Here is a 21,021-nt window from a genome sequence, read left to right as displayed (position 1 = left end):
ATTTATATATTTATATCTATATATATTTACAACTCTGCCATAGATTCCTTCACCTTTGGTTAAAAAAGTTAAAGCCCTCTCTTTAATAGCATACTTTCTCTTTAAAAGAACACACATTTTGCATACAAAAGAAAAAATCTGTTCCCATAAATCAACATTACATTCCTCATCTTCAAACGGCAAAGGCTGTGAAGGTTAGACTCCAGAGTTTATTAACACTCCACTGCACAGACATTTAAAATGACTATTTTTATTTTTATGTTTTATATACAATAAGATCTGAATAACTTTATCTTTCTTTTAGTTTCACATAACTGGGAAAAATAAAACCCGTGTATTTTTTTTTTGTTTGTTTTGTTTTGTTTCTAATGTTTTTCCACCTATCTGCACTATGGGTTTAGAGGCACTCCATCATGTGATGAATTTTTTTTTTTTTTTTTTTTTTTAATATTCCTCTCCTCTTTTAAAGTGTTGCAAGTATCCTTTGGACAGCTTCCCCCTGACCTCCTCCTGGGAAATCCTCGGCCTTCAGCAAGCCTTGGGGAGCTCCGGAGGCACCTCGCTCGCCGAGATGCGGTACTGCACCTTGGTGTTGGTGATGGCCCCGTGCTTCTGCCGCAGGTGGAGCCGCAGCTGGCTTTTGTGGCGGAAGTGCAGGTTGCACTTCTCACACTGTGGGGCGAGAGGCAAAGGTGCAGGGCATCAAAAATCACATCAGGGGACATGTCCTTCCCTTGGAGGTGGTGGCCAAGCAGTGCGACCGCAGCAAAATCCTATCCTCCCCCAGCTACCTGGGCACGCTGCGCCCATTGCACAGATGGCACTGGGGAAGTGGAGGCACGGGGGGAGAAGCAGCAGGGAGGCTGCTGAGTCCCTAGACCTTGTCCCTCTGCCCTGTCGCTCCATCCCCACAGCTCAGGAACCTCTACTGGGGTCACACACCACATGCCAGGCTCTCCACAGCACACCTAAATTTATGGGACGTGCAAAGGTCCCTCAGGATGTGACCCTGGCTGTTGATGGATGCACCAACAAGCTGCTAATCCAGACACTCAAAGTAGCTACAGGGCTATTTTGGGAGCTGCTTTTGACCCCTGCCAAGAGAGTGGCTCCAGAGGGATGTTTGGATGACAGTCCCTGCTCTGGTTCCCTCCTTAGCAAATAAAAAAGCCTCAGCAAAGAGCCGAGAGCCTCCAGGGCTGCAGCAAGGCAGGGTGGGGTACCACCAGCACCGGTGAGGCTGCCTGCTCCTCTGCCCCATCCCAGCGCACCACAGGAGGCTGTAATTTAAGCCGCAGCTATTTGAAGAAGCATGACCTTCTTCCAGAGAAGGGGGGAAAAACGGAGAGCAGCTCGGATGTGCCCAGCCCAGGCTGCATGTGGCTAGTGCACAACACAGGGATGGGACACACGGAGCAGAGGCTGGTGAAGGGCATGGGGGTGTCTTTCCACCCTGTCCCTGGGTTTGGCAGCATCCCCCCCAATCTGAGAGCCCCTCAAGAAAGCAGCAGGGTCACTCACATGGTACGGTTTCTCTCCCGTGTGGATTCGAAGGTGGCTTTTGAGGGTCTGCAGGTGCCGGAAGCGCGTGCCGCAGATCTCGCAGGGGTACGGCTTCTCCCCGGTGTGGATGAGCACGTGAGCGCGGAGGTGGGCCACCTGCGGGGAGTAAGTCCCGGGTCAGAGCTCCCAGCAGCTTATTTTATGTATTTATTTGTATATGGGTTCTAGCAGGGAGCCAGGACCACATGTCTGAGGTTTGATCTCTCCAATCCTTAACAGCAACCGGCAGAAATCAAGTTTCCTACTAAGCCATCAAACTTGTCCCTGCAGACCTCAAAGTCCCTATTTATCCCCTAATCACATAGGAAAAACTGCCCCAGGCAGCGAGTGTGGTCCCTCAGCCCCCTCACAGCACCCCAGGTCTTGGGCAGGACCCCGGCCGTGTCCCCTGCCCCGGCGGTCACACACACCTGGACGAATCTGGCCCCGCACGTCTCACACTTGTAGGGTTTCTCTCCGGAGTGGATGCGTGTGTGGGTTTTCAGGTTGGCCGGCCGGTTGAACTGTGCCCCGCAGATGTTGCAGCGGTACGGCTTTTCTCCTGCAGAGACCAACAAAAAGGGCAAGGCATAAATACCTTAGATGTCCCCTTGGCCCTGAGTCAGCCACCTAGAGCCACCTGGCTCCCTCTGCGCTCCCAGCACATCCTGTCCTGGCCATTTGGTTCTTCTTTGGATGATCAAGAAGAACTTTGGATGATCAAGCCCAGCTCCCATTCGTTATTTGGTTACAATTAATGCTGTCAGCCCTGGCTGGCTTTCACATGGCTAGAGGGGAGCTGCAAAAAAGTTTTAATCAGTTTCTTCAGGATGCTTTAAGATGAGCTCAGTGGGGACTGGGATACAGTCATCGCCTATCCCTTCCTGCCTTTTTCTTTTGTTTTTGATTCAAGAGCAAATATGTTCTGGCCTGGGGTATGCAGAGGACCTGGGGGGACAGAGGACTTTGACCCCCACACCCTCAAACCCTGCCCTGGTGCTTGTGTCACCCTGGTTACCCCCGTGGCCACGTGGAGCTCAGCTGGGGCTGTGGGATGGTGTCTTTACAGCCCAGCAGCACGCACTTCCCTTCCCCAGCCGGGGAGCTGGCTGTTGACATGCTACGCATTAATAAAAGCACACACAAAAAAAAAATCCCCAGGTTTGTCAGCAAATGACTAAACCCTTAATATCCCTTTCCTTTCTCAGCTTTCATTGTGCTGATTCACACAGTCCATCCGCTCACAGATTTTCCCATCAGCAGACTTTCTGCCAGGCTAGATAGGATCTGGATTTCTAGGATGTAGGAAAAAAAAAAAAAAAAAAACAACTAACAAAACAAAACAGATTTTTTTTCCCCTAAATGATTTCTTTATTTTCTTTTAAATCTACCACAAAGTGACCTGGTGGCCACACATCTGCTCCCAGCCACGCGTTGTGCAAGCGGCCTTTAGAAAAGCCCAGGGCTTTACAGTAAATGAGCTCAGCCCTCGTGGAGACGCAGCCCAGCCCCTGGCAGCCCCCCAGGACGTCGCCGTACCTGTGTGGACGGTTTTGTGGCTGGCGAGGTTCCCCTTGTAGCGGAAGGAGGCCTGGCAGCGGTCACACTTGTAGGGCTTGTCGCTGTGCACTTGCAGGGAGTGCCTCTTGAGGGAGGCCTCCTCGGAGAACCGGCAGTCACACTCGTTGCAGAAGAAGGCTCCGTTCTCTGGGAGGGCAGAGAGGGGAGCGATGAGATGGATGAGATGGGCACTGAGCGGCCAGCACCAAAATGGGCCCATGTATGGCTTGGGGAGGTGGGGAGGGAAAGGCAGAGCGAGTGTTGGAATAAGGACAGAGGCCCAGATGTGTTTGTGGTCAGCCATGCCATGACCTCCACAGCCTTCTCACGCACACAGGATCAACGTGCATGGCTTGAGAGAGAAGAGGCAACATGAGCCACCTCTCCTTCAGTGTGACACCAGCTACTGCTTCTATAAAGCTGCTTCTAAGAAGCCAGGGAGGTCACCTGGGCATTTTTCAGAGAGGCCCACAACGGCACCCAAGTTACCAGGCATCCTCTGAAGGAGGGGTGCTCAGTTCTGGACCTCCAGCACCTTTAGAGGTGCAAACTTTTATGAGTATAGATGTCTACATTGAGAACGGGAAGACTGCCATGATCTGAAGAGGCAGGCAGGCCCCTCTGGCTTAACTCTTAAATGCTCTGCGGAGCTGTGAGCATTACACCTGGCTCCCTTATGGACGTCTGAGCACACCACAGTGCCAATCCTGCGTTCCCCCTCCCTGAGCTGCAGGCAGATCAGTGCACAGATACTCCTCTCTGGGCTTGGGGAGTTTTGCAACGAGATTGCAAGCCTCATTATCTGCGTTTCTCCAGATGTGCACATCGGGCTCCCTGATAATGAAGACACCGTGACGGATGCATGAGACACACCAGCTTGCCCAATCCCCATTAGGGTCATTACATCTGCCAAGCTTGTTCTTGTGCGGTTCTGGCGGGGTGGGGTGCGCTTTGTTTCCTGTCCTGAGCTGCCAAGCTGGCAGCAGGTGACTAACTCCCCGCACAAGGTGTCTGGGGAAGGGGAGGACGGAAGCAATTCCCACGTGTGATCATCTCACATGCTGCTCAGCCAGCTGAAAGGGTAAAGCACCTTGGGATCTACCAGCCTCTGAGATGGGTCTGATGCCCTTTGGGTGAAGGGCACCAGGGGGACGGGTCCCCAGAGCGCACAGCCCCCTCGCATGCCCGTTGAAAAAAAAGGCGAGCAGGGATGCAAGACTCACCGCAGCTGGAGTCAGAGTATTCAGACTGGGTTTCCCCCATCTCCTCTCCAAAGGCTGAGCCAGGGGTATGAAGGCACATCTCAGCATGTTGTGGGGACTGGCAGCCGCAGGAGCTGCACTTGGACGAATGCATGTACAGCGGGGACTGTCCTTCGCTGCTCCGAGGGGACCCATCCCGGGACCTGTGGAAGGACAGCAACGCACACAGCCGTGAGAAGGCTCTTGCTGTGCTTGAGCTACTGGGCCCTTGATGTTTGCACCCTTCCAGACACGAGGAACATCCACGTTTTATGGGGAGACCTTTGCGGTGAGATGCACAGCATAGCCCTGATCAACAACAGGTCCCTGAGCCACATCCTTCAGATGCCCATCACAAAATGACCTCAAAGTTCTCTAGGAACATCCAGGTCCAGGGGACAGCACACTGTTCCACGCTAGTTTGGCCCTTCCAGCACCTAAAGCCAACCAAAAGCTCTAGGCACAGGGTGAAAACCAGGCTCGACGAATCCAGGCTCCAGCAACCATCCAGAGCTGCTGAAGCGAGCCAGGAATTCCTGACCCAGTGTTCCCAGTTCCACCACCAGCCAACATCGCTGGCAGCGCTTCACCACGTGCAGAGGTTTCCACCTGCCCGCGGCCGGACACCCCAGCGCAACGCTACATCTATTTCACACACTTCCAAACCCTCACCAACAACACAGGGAGTCCTTGTCTCCCCAGGGACATCTTCTCACCTGTTAACGATGTTGTTGAGTCTGCTCGCTTGGGGGATATTGGAGTCTTCTCCGTTCACGCTCATCTTGGTGGGGGATTGCACGTTGAGATGCTCCGGTTCCATGGACTGCTGGCAGGTGGACATGGGCATGTAGGTGCGAGGAGAGAGGGTTCCCATCTCATTCTGGTCAGCGCTGTCTTGCTTGGTGTTCTGATTCAGAGAGTTGAGGACGATGAACTTGTACTTCTTCCAGTTGCAGGCTTTGGGGTCTGTGGGGCTCTTGGTGAAGAGGGAGTTGGAGTTCTGGCTGATGCGGGCGTTCTTGCTGCTGCTGGACTCGGTCGGCGAGTTGGGCTGACAGTCTGACTTCTGGGGGCTCTGGGGGCTGATAAGTCCCTTGCGGTCCAGGGGGGTGTTGGTGGGCTCAAAGTGCTGGCTGATCTCATCCTCTGAAGAGGTCCTCTCCTCCTCTTTGGCCACTTTGTCGCAAGAGAAGTAGGGATTGTTCCGGATCGAGGGGACAACAGGTTTGGGGCCAGAGGCTACGCCGTAGTGCATGTCGCTCCTGGCTTCTTCAGCAGCGCCTTCTTTCGGAGCGTAGATGGTGGCGTGGCACATGTTGGCCGAGATGTCGGTGATGGTTCTCATGTACTCGGTGGGGATTGTCCTGGAGCTGTCGCATGGCAGGATCCTCTCCTTGGGGAAGGCGCCTGCCCTCGAGACTTCGGAGAGAGGCATCCTCATCTCCCGCAACTCGTCATCCACAAGGAAACCATTCAGAGGGAGGGGGCTGTACCCGGGGTAGGGAATGGAGGATCCAGACAAACTGTTGAACAAGCCAGGCGCAAAAGCCCTCCCGTTGCAGAGGGACCCATTCTGGAGAGGCATGCTGTTCTCTGAGACGTCTCTGCTCCGATAAGCCATCACCTCTGGGTGGCTCAGCATCCGGCCAGCCAAAAACTCTTCCCTCGGGGTCTTCACAGCAGACACCATCTCAGCTTCACTGGAACCAGGCAGAAAGGAAGAGATGCAGTCATTTTCAGCACATAAGGATAAGCTCGCAGATATTTAGACAGTCCCCCCCCCCTCCCACCCAAACACACCATGCCAGGAACTCCAAAGTTCACCTAAGGTGCTCACCTAGATTTGACAAATCTTCGGCAAGTATCAACCACGTGCTCCATCTGCAGGTACAGCGCTGTGGCCATCACAGCCATGATATTGTTCTCCCGCAGGTTCAGGCGGGATGTGTACATGAAGTCTAAGAGGATGCAAAACCCCTCGGGGTTAATTTCAGGGTCTAGGTTGATGACATTCAAGTTGCACTTGAGCTGGTCAGTGAAGATGCTGTAGAAGAGGCCACTGCAGAGAGGAGGCAGAGGGAAGATGAGTGTTAACGACGATTCAGAGGAAGAAAGGAGAATTTACCTGAAATCCCTTAGCTCACAGAGTTTTGTGCGTGATAAGGAAGGAGGAGAAGGAGGCAATTACAGTATTCCCTGAGCTTCCCCCTTATTATCAAGCTTGGTTTCCTAGCTTAGTAAGCGTCTTCTGCGCTGCACTTTTACCAACCGGCACAGCCTGCTTTTAGATCTCACCTGCTTAACAACTCCCCACTGCCTCGGTTTAGAAATTCACCTTTTTCTGTTGTTCTTACCACCACCCCCTTCCCACTGTGATTCATTTCTTTCAGAAGCCTCTTGGGGCATCCATGCTCCTCTTTAACAAGGAGGAAAAAAAAAAAAGGAAATGTTGATAAAATATTTTTCAGATGTCTTAGCAGTCAAATCCTTGTTTTTCCGTATCTTTTCATCTTGTCAGCACGAAACCCTGAAAGGCATCCGCAGTTAATGCAGCTAGGCGGTGGAGGGATGTTAATTAGAGGTCACTAGGAAGCAATCCTGGACCTGGGAAGGGATTTCAGACCCAACCAGGCTTGAAAATCCACAGAGGTGGGTGCAGCCAGCAGCCTGGGAGGAATAGCTCTAAAAATAGCAGCGGCAGGGGACACCGCGGTCACAGAGGACTCGCTCACCCCAGCAGCATCCAGCCCTCCCGTCCTGTCCCATCCCACACAGTGTTTGTGCCCTGCCTTCAGAGATGCCCCGTGTCTGCTGTGCTCCTGCTTGTCCCCATGGGCCACATGTGGGCACCTTGCTGGGGATGAAAGGTCTCAGTAATCCCTTTTTACTGGTGCTAATTGCGTGGCAGCCTGTTTCTATTCTGCTTCTCTGCCTCAGTTTCCCTGCCCGTAAAACCCACAAGCCTCCCTGGGGACGCAGCAGCGGTGCTGGTGGCCAGAAGCGGCAGGCGCTCTCACCTGCAGGCCATCAGGACTGTTTTGTGGGCTCTGAACTGCTCCCGGTTCACGATGATGACGACGTCCGTCAGGATATCCCGGCTTCTAAGGCGGTTGAGATTGAGGAGGACATCGCTCGCGTGGCGGGTGAACTGGATGCAGCTGTCTGCCGGCGAGGCCATCTTGGGTCTGCCCGAAACACAAGCGGGAGAAGGACGGGAATGGAGACGCAGCCGGGACAGCACCTAACCCCAGCGGGGAGGCAGCTGCTGCTCTGGGATGCCTTCGGGTGGCCAGGATGGGTGTCCCAGCTCCTCGGTGCTGGGACAAACAGCCCCGCATCGTGCCAAGCGCCTGCCAGGTCTCCTGGTGAGGTCTGTAGGCCAACAGCAAGACCTGGCGTGCCTCAGTCCCACCCAGCCCAGACCCTCCTGAGGATTAGCTAACCAGCTTTTTTTTCTCCTCGCCTCGCCCATGGCGGCTCCACCCCAGCCCACTCCTCCCACCACCACCACTGCTCCTCAGGTTCATCCCCAGGGAGCTCCCAGCACAGCTTGGCAGCCTTCAGATCCTTCCTGGGCTGCCACCCACCTCAGCCCCCAGCCTGCTGGCTGCGAACCCAGCCACGGGAAGCCAAACAGGCCTCAGAGGTCCCAGCTGGAGCTGTCTGATTTCAACCCAACCCTCACCCACCGCCCAACTACTTCCTTGCTATCAGGTGGCCACCCTGGAGAAGACCTGTCCATGGTTTCCCAACGGATGGATGGTGGCAGCGAGGAGCAGAACCCATCCAACCTGCCGGGCTGCTACCCACACCGCGGCCCAGTCAATCCCAGTGAGGAAGGCTTGGGTTAGTCAAGGCACACAAAGCCTTCTCCTAGCACAACACACACTGACCCGTCTCAGAGATGTCCTTTCCACCAGCCTCTCGGGGCAGCCTGCACCTCCCCCTGCCCCGGGTTTGGGCTGGATCGTGCATTTCCAGCACCACGTTCCCCAGTGACCAGCCCCTTCCCGCAGCCCCGTCTCCTCCTCCTTCCCCAGCGGCATGCGAACGTACAGCGTTTTCCACAGAGCAGCTGCTCTCCCGAAAACAAATCCCAGCTGGGGCTAATGAAACATTTCATTCAACACTTTAAAGGGAAGGGGGGGGGGGGGGAGGGAAGCACAAAATTTAAATTTACATACCCAATGCCTCAATTCACAGTCCAAAAGTTTCTTTCAAACCTATAAATAAAAGCAGAAGAAAACAAACACCACGTTAGCCGATAATTATGAATTGGCCGGGGCAGCGCACAAGCTTGCTGTTTCCCTCGAGTATCAGTGGGATAAAAGCTAGAGATAACAAACCTTCCACTCTCCAGTAAGGTTAACATTTGTTTCTTCCGGTACAGTACGTTCTTATCACAACCACAGGCTTTGAGAATCCCGTCATAGCTTCTTCCACACCCTCTAGCCCAAACCATGGGCGTATGCCAAGGAGATTTTCATTTCCATGACTCAGGAACTTGAAGGCAGGTGGGGAAGGGAAGTCGAGTGAGAATTTTCTCACCACTTCTTTCGGGGACAGCTCTCCCCTGCCAAGACCGAATTCCCGGGCAGCGCCACATCCAAGACCAATGTCATATTCCCAGCACCTCGTTATCAGGTATGACTTACAAACACCTGCTGCCACTCCGCTCGGAAACCTGGAAAGAGCCTGAATGTGGCCCTCCAAGCAGCGATAAACCTTCTCGGGACACCAACACGCCCCAGACACCAGCACAAGCGCGCTGGATGGCGCTGCCAAGCGGACCTGGGAGGATGCGGATGTCAAGAACCAAACAAAGCGACTTGGCCGGGATCACGTAGGAAGTTGGTGGCGGAGACGGAAGGGGACCCAAAACAAATGCCTTCCTCTGGCTGCTGGAAAAGCCTTCCCCCAAACCGCAGGCTTTGTCTCCAGCAGCTGGCTTCGCGGGTAACGCAGCTGGGGCAGCAGGGCAAGGAAACCCAGGAGCTCGCTGCCAGAACTCGTGCTGCTACCTCCGAATTGACTGAAAACCAACAAACACAACCAACCTGGCACCGACCAGGAGGAAGGTCCCCAGCAGCCGCCCCAGCAGGAACAGGAAGTGCAATGAGCAAGTGAACCAACAAACCCCAAAACCTTACCATGCTATTTTTAGGGCTGACCCCAAAATGCAGAGGGATCCGGCAGGACTGCCAGCACCTGCGGGGAGCGCATCCAGCCCTGCGAGGACGGGTGTCCCCTGACCTCTCCCTCACAGCTGATATGTGGGTCTGCACCCCAAACCCCAGAAACCTTGGGGTGGGAAGAAGAGGAGTGATTTAAGGCATGGTGTCACACGCAAAGCCCAGAAGGGTGTCTTACAGCCCTATCCCGGCCATAAAATGCAAATCTTCTAGACCTACTCCGAGCCTGGCTATCTTCAAACTCCACCACACACACAAAGTGACTCATTTCCCAAATACTGCAGACTCTGACCTTTCTGTACTTGCTCACTGCCAGCAAGCGAAAGCCCAGGGACTCACAGCACCCTGCAAGCAGCCCAGCACGCATCCGTGCTTCCTATACCAGCAGACAGCCGTATTTAGGGCGGCCGGGGCGCATCCTGACCTCGGCCGGGCTCCCGGTGGCTCACCCCGGTGTCACAGCCGCCAGGACTGACCCGTCTATAAACCAACAAACTGCAAGATGAACTCTGTGCCCGTGAGCATCACGTGAGACGCTGCTGCTGTCACCAAATTCCCTCACCCACAGCGCTGCCGGCTGCGGGGACACCCCGCTCCTCTCCCACCGCCGGACCCCCCTCAGCCCCTTCCCCAAATCGCCTCTCCCCAGCGCAGTGCTGTGGGGTATGGGAGCCGGGCAGGTGCATCCCAAGCCCTCCGGCTTGCAGGATGCGGGCAGCACAAGGGAGAGGGACCTTCCTTCCCCTCCGAGCCCAGCTGTGTTAACCCTGCCCCTCCCGGCCGCTGCACAGCACCAGCTCCGCACCCCAAGGAGGATGCTCGGAGAGGAGGACAGCAGAAAAAAGGACAGCGGTGGGGAACTAGGGAACCACCAAGCATGACCCTCTCCACCCACACCCCTCTCCAGCCCAGGATGTGCCCCCCAGGTTTAGTTGGGCTCAGAGCATCACCCCAGTGTCCCCCCTCACCAAGTTTTCCTGCCCGGTACCTCGCAGGTGGGGGCCAGTGGCAGTGCTCGGGGCTGCACGCCGGGGCTTGCTGTGCCCGGAGAGGAAGGTCGGGGCCCATTTCGGGGGTGGCCACATGGGACTGTCACCGCTGCTGCCTTCCAGGAAGGCAGTGGGTCTGCCCCAGCGGTTCAGGGAACGGCCCTTCCCTGCCGGCACCTCCCCGAGAAAAACCATTCCTGGAAGGGAGCCCAGGGCCAGCACTGTCCTCCCCGGGGCCAGTACAGTGGGCACAGGGAGGGAGTGCCCACGGCTGGGGGAACCCCCCCAGCTCCACCTCATGCAAAGGGGAGACCCCTGCAGCTGTTCCCGGCCACAGGCACGGGAAGGGGGGGGTGGGGGGAGAAGCTGGGACCCACCCCCCATCCTGCCTTCCTGCCATTCACAGGGAAATCCCTGCAGCCATCCACTCCCCTATTTATAGGGAATCCCTTTCCATCCATCCTCCCACAGCCCTGTGCAGAGCGCAGACGCCTTCCTCCCCATCCTCTTCGCACTGGGGGATACCCCGCATCCTGCCCCTCTCCCCCCACCACGCACAATCTGGGTGGGGGCACCGACCACCCCCCGAGCTCAGCTCTCCTACCCCTCCACCCTGTGCTGCTCCAGAGCCCGCAGCGCTGACTCCCTCACCTCACCCTGGAGGGGCGGCTGGGTGAAGTCTCTCTTCCCCACAGCCTCATCCCACACACAGCTCCGAAACTGCCCGCCCAGGGGAAGCTCCATCCTGCCACCCCCCCCCCCAGCCCAGCCCCAGAGGGAAGCACCCCCCTGCCTACCCAGCAGGCTGCCAGCTTCCCCCAAAACCAAGAGGGGATGCTCGCTTTGTCCAGCGCAGGGAGCAGAGGCACAGAAAGAGAAATGGGGTGCAGGGGGGGGACCCAGGACACAGTCAGGGGTGCTGCGAGCCACCGTAAAGAGGATGCTGTGGGCTGGGGGTACGCAAGTTCCCAGCTCGGCTTTCCCCACATCACACAATCAGGGGGCACCAAGCGTCCTTTAGCTGTCACAGCACGGTTTTTATTAATTTAGCAGCTTCTGGTTGGCGTCTAGGCCAAAACGTGGCTTGGTTAATAATAACCGAAGAAGAGACGGAGAGGAGTCCTAGCGCACTGTGTCAGCACAGATCAAAAGCAGCATCGCCAGTGCGAGCCCTGTAGTTTTTTCCATCGTACCCTTCCGTGAGCAGATTGCACTCGCTATATCGAGCGGTCTCTGCTAACTTTCAATCTGATCCAATTTCCTGCCAGCAAACAAATGTTTCTAGGAAATGCAATACATTATCCGGACGGGTTTATTATCAGCATTTGGAACCAGGAAAACTGCATATTTTCTTGAGCGCTGCAGGGAACTTTATAGTTTGTACTTCAAAAGAGGGTTTAAAAGGATTGCCCTTGAAAGCTGGCCCAGCTCAAGTCTCCGCATTGTTTTGGTCTTTGCAGAAGAAAAAACAGAGCAGGAGGGGGGGGGACATCAGAGCTGCCTCCAACATTTTCCACTAAGGAAGACTCCCCCTGCCCTTCACGTAGCTGAACAAGGAGGCAGAGCCAGCGAGTGCCCTTGGGAAGCGAGGAGCCGAGCCTCCTTCAGCATTTCCAATGACCCCAAGCAATTTGGCACATTAATTTTTCAAGGGAAGGCAGGGACTCGTCCCGGCTGAAGCCAAAGGAGCAAGGGACTGACGCCACGTGCTGCCAAGCCCCGCGCCGAGCTGACGGCAGGGTGCAGCTGGGGCCGGGCATCCCTGTCCCAGCTGGGCTCAGAGAAGGGGTCCCGCTGTCCCCACCCTGTACTGACCCCCCTGTCTCTGTCTGCCTGGGGCTGATAGGGAGACACAGCTCGTTGTGGCAGCGAGGACCAGCTTCAGCATCCCCCCTAGTTGGGGTGAGACATGAATACATGTTGGGGGTCCCCAGGCTGGGGAGAGACACCTCCGTGTTTATTTAGCCCACCGTCCTCATGGGTTCCTGGTGTGCAAGCCAAAGGGGGCACACCAGTCAGGAGAAATTAATGGGGAGGAACAAAACCAAAAAACAGCCCCAAATTTGCCCCCCTCTCAACTCCCACAGCTCTCCCTGCTCTAGGTGCGAAGCTCCACTGAGATTGCTGGGCTTTGAAAGCAGCCCTGAATTGCTCTGATTGAAGGGCCAGGGGTGTGTGTGTGTCTTTTGGCTGCTGGTGCCCTGCTGTAATGGGAACCCAAGACCTAGCACGGATTAAAAAAAAAAAAAAAAAAAAAAAAAAAGCAGGCAGGACTACATCTGCAGTCTAAATTTGCAGTCTGAAGAAGCTGAGTGGTCAGATGCTAACTTTTGGATATTCATCTAACCAAACTGCAAACTGTGAACTCCTGAGGTTTGCCAATGCCTGCTGTAAACATGGAAACCAAGTGTCACTTTTTGCCAAACAGAAGAATGGTTTAAAAATAGATTAGAAAAGAATACAGGCACTCAGCATACAGGGCTCCTGTTTATAGACTCCCATGCCGCTATAAAAACGGAACGAGAGGTTACGAGCATGCAGGCAACTTTTCACCAAATTTAGATTTTACAAACTTCTCAGAAGCCTGAAAACAACATTTTGGGATCCAACTGAACCCGTAAAAGCCCTTCTCATGGAGTTTGCAGCCCAAACACTACCACACACGGACTAAAACGGGCATGAAATGTATTTTTCAGCCACGACAAACACCGTATAGTCTGTCTATAGGTCAGAGCTTCATTTCACTCACCTACAGACTCTGTAACACGAGTTTATTTTTAATGGGGTATTCCAGCAAATTAAGACGACATCCACCCCTGCTGCTAAAAAACACGGGACCGCCTCAGTAAGTTTTACCACCTGTCTTTGTAATAGGTTTTGGAGGACAGCGTCGGTGTTATTACTAAAAAACATGCCTACAAATTAACCTGAGGCTGCTGCCATTGGTGGCTGAAAGCTTCAGCCCCTCCGGGGGGGATGATGTGGAAGAGAAAAAAAAAAAGGCAAAAAAAAAAAAGCATAGCTTTACAATACAACCTAAATTAGGCAGAAATTCAAGGGCAGATTAGCACCACAACTTGGAAAGATTTTCACATGTGATTTCATGACCAGATGCAGAGAGAGCTCCATATGGAAATGTCAGTGACTTTAATAAGCACTCGGTTGTTTCCAATTAGGCTCCTTAAGTAAGTTCAGCGGCATCCGGAGTTTCCTCTGCCACCTTCCTCCGAGCTAGCAAGCATTTTTTTCTTTTTTTAAAAAGCAGCGTTAATAAACATGTTCCCACTCTCCCGAGCCTCCCGGCTCAGCCCCTGGCCGGGGAGGAAGGAGAAGACCCGACACTAGATGGCACCAGTCAGCTTTGCTGCGGGACCAATTTTTCCCCTTGGAAAATAAAACACCCCAACCAAACCTGGAAAACATATAATTTTGTCGATGTAATTCTGTTTCTCTTAAAACGCGTCTGAGCAACATTATTTTTATGAGCTTTTCCAGCCTTGTTTTTCAAAACTTAATGTTTCTGCTAGGGTTATTTTTGTCTCATCAGACAGCAGGCTTACGTCCTCCCAGGGCTGCAAATAGGGACGTCTAAAAAGTAGCATAAAGACTTTTGACAGATTTTTTTTTTCCCCTCCCCTCTTTAAAGCGAGATTTGTAAGAATCACTTCTCATTCCAACTTCTTCCTTCACAATAATAACTAACTAGTTAACCTCCACTTCCTCTCTGAATATTGACTCAGACAGGCAGAACTGAGGGGGATTGGAAATTGGAATTGAAATGCATCCCAAGAGATCTTTGATCTGTTTTGCCAGTCAAAATTGAATGCTCGGAGATGAAGTCTTTTCTTACTGGAACAATGTAATAATCCATTCCTCTGGAAAATTGCTAGACACCCTTTGAATATTTTAGATGGGTGGCTGATTTGTTTCACGGGGCAAAAATTGCTATCTGTAACGTAAGGTGTTTTTTTTTAATTATTTTTTTTGAAGCCAGCAATCCCATCGCTAGCAGGAAAATAACAGAACCTCAGGTTCTGCCTCCGTAGCTCTGCCTACGGAGGGAGAGGAAGAGAGGTCTGCCCTAAAATATTTTCTAAGGGATTTCTGAACTGCAGCCCCCCCACACACCCAGGGGCTGCAGGTGGAAGCCTGCGTTTGTTCTTCAAGCACTTATCCTGCCGACCTTTAAAACAACACAGCAAATATATATAATTTTAAAGCATCTAAAACCTCCGGACAGGAATCGATACACAGCCCCGGATCGAACCAGGGCTTGATCCCATAGCCTGCCCTGCTGACACGTCCAGCGGCGTGGGGAAGAATTCGGCCCCGGACAGCTGCGGGACCGATGGACTGAGCCCCAGCTGGCTGGCTCAGCCTCGCCTCGCACCGATCCTGTGCCTAGCCGAAGCCAGTGGAAAAAACTAAGCGAGGCAGGCTTTGTTTTTGTTGTTTCTGACCTGTGATTTTAAGCCCCGACTCGCCTCTTTCCCTGGAAATGCAACAGGGGGTCAAAGGCAGCTTTTTAGGCACATCTGAGAGGCCGCCGCTGATTTTTTTTTTTTTCTTTCCTCTCTAAACAAACGCCCTGCTTTCTGTTTCCCTCCTTCCCAAGAGGCGATTTCATAACATTTCATACTGTGACTTTGCAAACTACGGGCGGGGGGGCCGGCTGGCGAGGCGGAGAGCTGGGGCCGGGGGGGGGGAGAGAGAGGGAAAGGGGAGGGGGGAGACGGCCGGGAGAGGTCGCTGCCGCCCGACCACGAAAGTTTTCACAACAAAGTTGGGCTTTTTCGGTTTTGTTTTCCCTTTTTTTTTTTAAAGGAGGGGGGGGTGTAAAAATAATAATAATGAAATAATAAAAATAAAACACGCATCACCCAAACAGCTTTCCCCCTTCTCCCAAATGCTGTTTGCTGTCTTTTTTTTTTTTTTCGCATTTATTTATTTATTTATTTTTTTGGAGGGGGGAGGAGGTGGGGGGTGCGGAGGGGGCCGGGCGCGGGGTTTGCGCGCTGTTTGCGCGCTATTTGCGCGGCTCGCTCCAGGAATAGCGTGTGGCCGGGGGCCAGGCGCGCAGCTCCCGGCGGCAGATTTACGAGCTGCTGTCGCCGCGCCAAGTCCGCCGCGGTAGTAAACACACGGCAAAGGGCTGCCACGGCGAAAAGGGGGGGACACACAACCCGGTTGGGTTGTCGGGCTCCCCCGTACCCCGACAAGCGACCCCCTCCCCAAAGCGCACCCCATCCCCGAGCGGCCGGAGGAACCCCCCGTCCTCCTCCTCCTTCTCCACCGCGCTTCTTTGCGGCGGCATCGCTGGAAGGAAAAGGACGGGGAGGGGAAGGAATAAAACCTCTCGGAGCCCCCCCCTGCGCGGTATTTTCAGAGCCGCTTCTCCCTCTCCCCGCACCTTCGCTGCGCCTCCCGTGCCGTCGGGGCCGGCGCGGCTCCTGCCACCGAGCCCCGGGGAGGAGGGAGGCCGGGAGGGAAGCCGAGCCTCCCCGCCGTGGCTCTTTTTCTCTCTCTCTCCCCCCCCCCCAGCCCCACGCCGCTTCTTTTCCCCGGGCCGACAAAATGCCGCAAAGTCCGCTCCATCCCCGCCCGGCTCCTCGCCCCCCGGGGGCTTTTGACAGATCCCGGCGCGGCCCCGCCACAGGTTGCAAAAAGCCGGTAAGGAGCCGAAATGGGACACACACACACACGGGGAAAAAAGCCCCAGCTTGGACTGCGGTAAAAAAAATCCTCCGAGAAGGGGGAAGAAGAAAAAAAAAATCACCCCGAGAGAGGGCCGAGCCGCCCGGTGCCGCGCCACGACGCACACGCGGGGAGCAGGAGCGGAACAGCCCCCAGAAGCGAAAGGACAGTAACACCAAATAATAAAACAAACTGAACGTAAAACACCCTGCCCGAGCTCCATCCACCGAGAAACGAGCCCGAGAAAAACAACAAACCAACAAAATAAAAAGCCCGGAGCTCCCCGGCGGCCGCGCTCGCCGCCGTCCTGCGGCCGCCTGCAGGTGCAGGGACAGCGCCGGGCCCCCCCGGGGGACACGGGGATGGGGACAGGGGGACAGCAGCGCTCGGGGGGACAAAACCCCCCAGCGACTCCATGGGGACCACCGTGGGGGACCCCCCCTGCAGGAGCCGGCCCCGTTCGGGCAGCCGGGGCTGGGATTTTTTTTTTTCATTATTATTATTATTTTTTCCCTCTCCTTTTTTTATTTTTTTTTTTTTACTATTAAGGGTGTAAGGAGGGGGTTGGGGTGTCCCCGGGTTGATTTAATAAGGAGCGCGTTAATTGAGGATGGGGAGGCGAATTGTTATCATAATGAAAAAATACGGGGGGAAATTAGGAGAAGGGGGTGAGGGGGAATAAGGGGTGAGAGGGAATAGGGGGTGGTAAAATTATTTTTTTTTGGATGGATTAAAAGTGCCGTCGGGGCACCTGCCGAGGGAAAAAAAAAAAAAAAAAAGAGAGAGAAAAAAAAAAAAAAGGGGGGGAAAAAAACGGGTAAGAAATATATAGGGGCGGCTGGGCGCCAGAGCGGGGCAGGGAGGGAAAGAGGAGGGAGAGAGAGAGAGAGAGAGAGAGGAGGGAAGAGAGGAGAAAAAAAAAAAAAAAAAAAAAAAGAGCGAGAGAATTAAAGGGTAAAATCGGCCGCGGCAATAGAAGCAGCAATCACCTGGTCTCCGGGCTTTCCTAGAAACTCCTTGCATCACCACTTCTAAGAACCCCAGTTCTAAGAATCAACAGAGCCCAATTCTCGGAATTTGAGCTGCCGGCCCTACCACTGCGCGCGGCGCGGGGAGGGACGGGGACCTCCCCTACCGCCTCCCCGCCGCCGCCGCCGCCCCGCCGGGGAGCCGCCCCCCCTCCGGTGGTCCCGAATGGATTCTCCGCGTCCCCCGCCGGGGTCCCGGTGGGGAGGCGGCGGCGGGGAGGGTGCCGGAGCCCCCCGTTCGCCGCGGTGGGCCCCCCCCCCGCGGTGGTCTCGCCCGGCCGCGGGGGTCACGTGGCGGCGGGCGGCGGCGTGACGTGGGGGCGCGGCGGGGTGGCGGCGAGAGCGCGCGCGCGCGCGCGCGCGTTCGGGCGGGCGGGCGCGGGGGAGCGCGCGCGCGCGCGCGCCGCGCTGGACGCTAAAGGGGGGTCCCGGGTGCGAGAGCGGGGACGGGGCTGAGCGCACGTGGACCCCCCCCCAACTCTTCGCCTACCCCCCAAAAAAAATATAACGCAGGGGGGAAGGAGGGCGTGTGAAAAAATATATGCTTTTTTTTTTAAATGATAATTCATTTTTTTCCTTTTTTTTTTTTTAACTTGTTTTTTCATTTTTCCTTTTTTTTTTTTTTATTGTTTCCCCCTGTTTTACCCCTTTTTCCTTGTTCACCCCCCTTTTTTCCTTTTTCTCCCCTTATTTCCCTTTTATCCCCTTTATTTCTCCATTTTTTTCTCCTTTTTCCCCCTTTTCTCCCCTTTTTTCCCTTTTTTTCCTTCCCCCCCCCCCCCTTTTTCCCCTTTCCTCCCTTTCCCCCTTTTCTCCCTCCTTTCCCCCCTTTTTTCCCTTTTCCCTCCTTTTTTTCTCCTTTTCCCTTCTATCCTTTTTTTTTTGTGTGGGGGGGACAACTTTCTCATGCCAACAATCAACCCTCCCCCCCCCTTTAAAAAACAAAAAGAAAAGAAAAAGCCTGGATCCTGCAGCACTGCACTGGAATTTTACATTTTTCATTATTTTTCCTTCCGTTGCCTCTTTTTTTTTTTTTTTTTTTTTTCTAATTTTTTTCAAACACATCCACGCTCGGCTCACAGCCTCAGATGGGATTTACTCTTGGGGCCAGAAGCTTTTTCCTGAAAGCCCCCCCCACACCCCCACGCGCTTTTTTTTCCTCTTTTTTATTTTATTTCATTTTTACTTTTTGCATTTTTATTTTTTTTTTTCGGCTTTGCTCCTTAACGCTGGGATTCTCGAGGAGGAGAGGAGGCAAAAAAAAAAAAAAAAAGAAAGGATGACGATGTCAATTTTTTTTTTTTTCCTTATTATTTTCCTTTATTTTCAGACGCTTTCGCTCTTTTCCTTCCCAGGACTCCCGAGCGGTGGGTTAATTCTCTGTAGCTCTTGTGCTTCTTATTGCAGCCCAGCCTGTAAGTGCTCACATCCTCGCGTTCCTCCGCTGCTCCGCGAATCTCTGCTGGGGTGCAAAAACGCCGGCGGCTCCTCCTGACGAGCTTGGGCTGCCCGGGGTTTTTCTCCGGGCACTTTTTACCCCTTCCTATTGCCGGGTGTAAAGTGGGGAGGGCGAAGGCCTGCGCTGGCCCTTGCGGGGAGGCGGTGGGGATAAGGCGAAGACTTCTGCAAACCCTTCTTCCAGTTGGGTTCTGCAGGGCGAGGACGGAGGGGGGTGGGAGGGGGCCGCCACCCGAGCGTTGCTCCGGTCCCGTATGTAAATGTATCGCCCTGTATGTAAATCTGTAGAGATTTATACTTCTCCAGCCTCGAGCCTTGCGTATTTATTTCGAGCGACCGTGCCGGCGCTGGGGCCTGCGGCTTGGGTTTGTCTCGGGGGGTGGGGGGGTGCATCAGCACATCGCCAGCCCGCTGTGCCGCTTGCCCCGACACTTTTTCGGCTGCGGGTTGCCCGGCGTGGCCGAGCAGGGGGAGGGCACGCTCCGGGCCGGGCTGCCTTTCCCATTGCAATTAATAGAAATTTGTTTATGAGAATAACCACCACGGGTCACGGTGCCCTCGCTCCTCCGCTAATACAGTCGCTCGGAGCTACTGATTCAGTCGCCGCCGAGCCCCATGAAACGGGTGCCTTTGCTGGGAAGTTCCTGCGTGCCGGGTGCTGCCTTTATTTTGGTTTTGCAGCCGGGCTCGGGAGCCGAAATGCTCGGTGCCTGCTCTGAAGTCAGGGAGTGGAAGGGTGGTGGTGGTGGTGGTGGTTGGGGGGGGAATAAGAAGAAAGCCGTTCTGCTAATCCGACTCATCTTATCATTAAAAATAGCCCGGTGGCAAGATCGGAACGGTGCTGCCGAGACACTTGAGATGGTTCAGATATGCTCGAAAGCTGTAGTTAAAAAGCAAGATGGGATTCCCAGCGAGGGAGCACGGCTGGAGCCGTGCGAGGCTCCGGGCCCCGGGAGCAGGCTCGGGAGGTGTTTGCGAGCGGCCGGCTCGTGGGACCCACTCGCACCGACTGCCCTCCGGGCTTGTGCTTCCTTACAGCACGGAAATTAAAAGGCCTAAGGGGGGGGTGGAGGGGTTAAGGAGAAGAGCAAAAAAAAAAAAAAAAAAGGTTCCTTGCTGTTTGTCATTTTTCTGCAGCGTGACGCTTTCGGTTTAGCCGGCCCCTGTGCCTGGCTGGACGCAACGCTTGCAGAAAGTTAGGCAGGGCGAGAGGGCTCGCAGCGGGGTTTTTGCAGAGCCCCGGGGTCAGGCGTGACTTCTGCTCTGGTGGCACTGGGAGGGGGGCTGGCTCTGCCCCGGTCTGCGTCGTGTCCCCCCCCCCTTTAGTGGGGATGCGGAGGTCACCCACCGGCATCCCTGCTGGGCCGGGAACTCAGCGGGTGCCTGTTCGGCCTGGGTGCTATAATAGAGTGTTTTTTTCTTTATTTTTTTATTATATTTTTTATTTCTTCCGCAGCTTCATGCCTTCTCATCCCTCTATCCTATCACCCGTGGGGCTCCCACGCTGTCTCCCACCACAGCTTCAGCACCCCATGCAAGCAGCGATGGCAGCTCCGAGGTGCTAGGGAAGGGGACATCTCCACAGGATCCCCCTCGCCGTGCCTGTCACCCACAGGCCAGAGGGGTCCGTGCCGGGCAGGACGAGGCCTTGTCACCTCCTGCCCCTCTCCTGGCCCAGCTGGGTGCCCGCTGGTCCTGGCTCGGGGTGGTCACTTTGCAGCTGGTGGCAGCTGCCCAAGAGGAAGGCGACGACGAGCTCGCAGCACATGGAGGGGCAGCGGGGCTGCCGGGACCCCTCTGGCACAGGGCCCCCCATGCCCACATCATGCAGCCAGCCCTGGGCAGCCTCTCCTCGGAGCTGGGACTGCAACCCCGGTGCTGCTTGGTGATGCCAGGACGGGGGCATCGCCGCCACAAAATGGTCCCTGTGGTGTTGGCAGAGCGTTTGTGCAGGGCCGGAGCCGTGCTGGGCATGACGGAGGGTGATGTGCCCTGGCTGAGCTGCTGGGCTGAGTGGCGCTGGGGACGCTTTCTGATCCCCTGCCAGGGCCACAGTTCTGTTATGGGGACCTTCGGAGCCAGGGGTGGGAGGTGAGGGGCTGCGGGACCTCCCCTCACGTCGGTGGGTTCGAGGCATCCCCGCAGCCCGCACCTCTTCACAGGTGACCCTGTCAAGAAGCGCCTGAGCTCAGGACATAAACAGCGCCCCGTGATCACTTTGCCCTTCAGAAATTAACTCCTTCAGGCCACGAGCCTCCTCCAGCCCCCTTCCAAAAAGCAGACCCCAAAGCTGTGTCCGGGAGGGGGCTGTTCAGCC

At 54.9% G+C, this 21,021-nt stretch overlaps 1 protein-coding gene across 1 annotated transcript; it reads right to left on the bottom strand.

Annotated features, from left to right (window-relative positions):
- Positions 1-423: 423 nt before the first annotated feature.
- Positions 424-17,325, bottom strand: BCL6 (BCL6 transcription repressor). The gene is made up of 10 exons (XM_084530296.1): positions 17,208-17,325; positions 8,528-8,566; positions 7,361-7,528; positions 6,181-6,402; positions 5,060-6,043; positions 4,326-4,507; positions 3,082-3,249; positions 1,974-2,104; positions 1,522-1,659; positions 424-672 (listed from the first exon to the last, which is right to left on the bottom strand). The coding sequence occupies exons 3-10, from the start codon at positions 7,519-7,521 to the stop codon at positions 529-531; spliced, it is 2,130 nt and encodes a 709-aa protein (XP_084386422.1). The 5' UTR covers positions 7,522-7,528; positions 8,528-8,566; positions 17,208-17,325; the 3' UTR covers positions 424-528.
- Between the last annotated feature and the right edge of the window lie 3,696 nt (positions 17,326-21,021).

Source organism: Aythya ferina (genome assembly GCF_964211825.1).
Source record: "Aythya ferina genome assembly, chromosome: 9".
NCBI lineage: Eukaryota > Metazoa > Chordata > Aves > Anseriformes > Anatidae > Aythya > Aythya ferina.
Note: the sequence above shows the minus strand (reverse complement) of the source record. Positions and strands in the feature narration are given on the sequence as shown.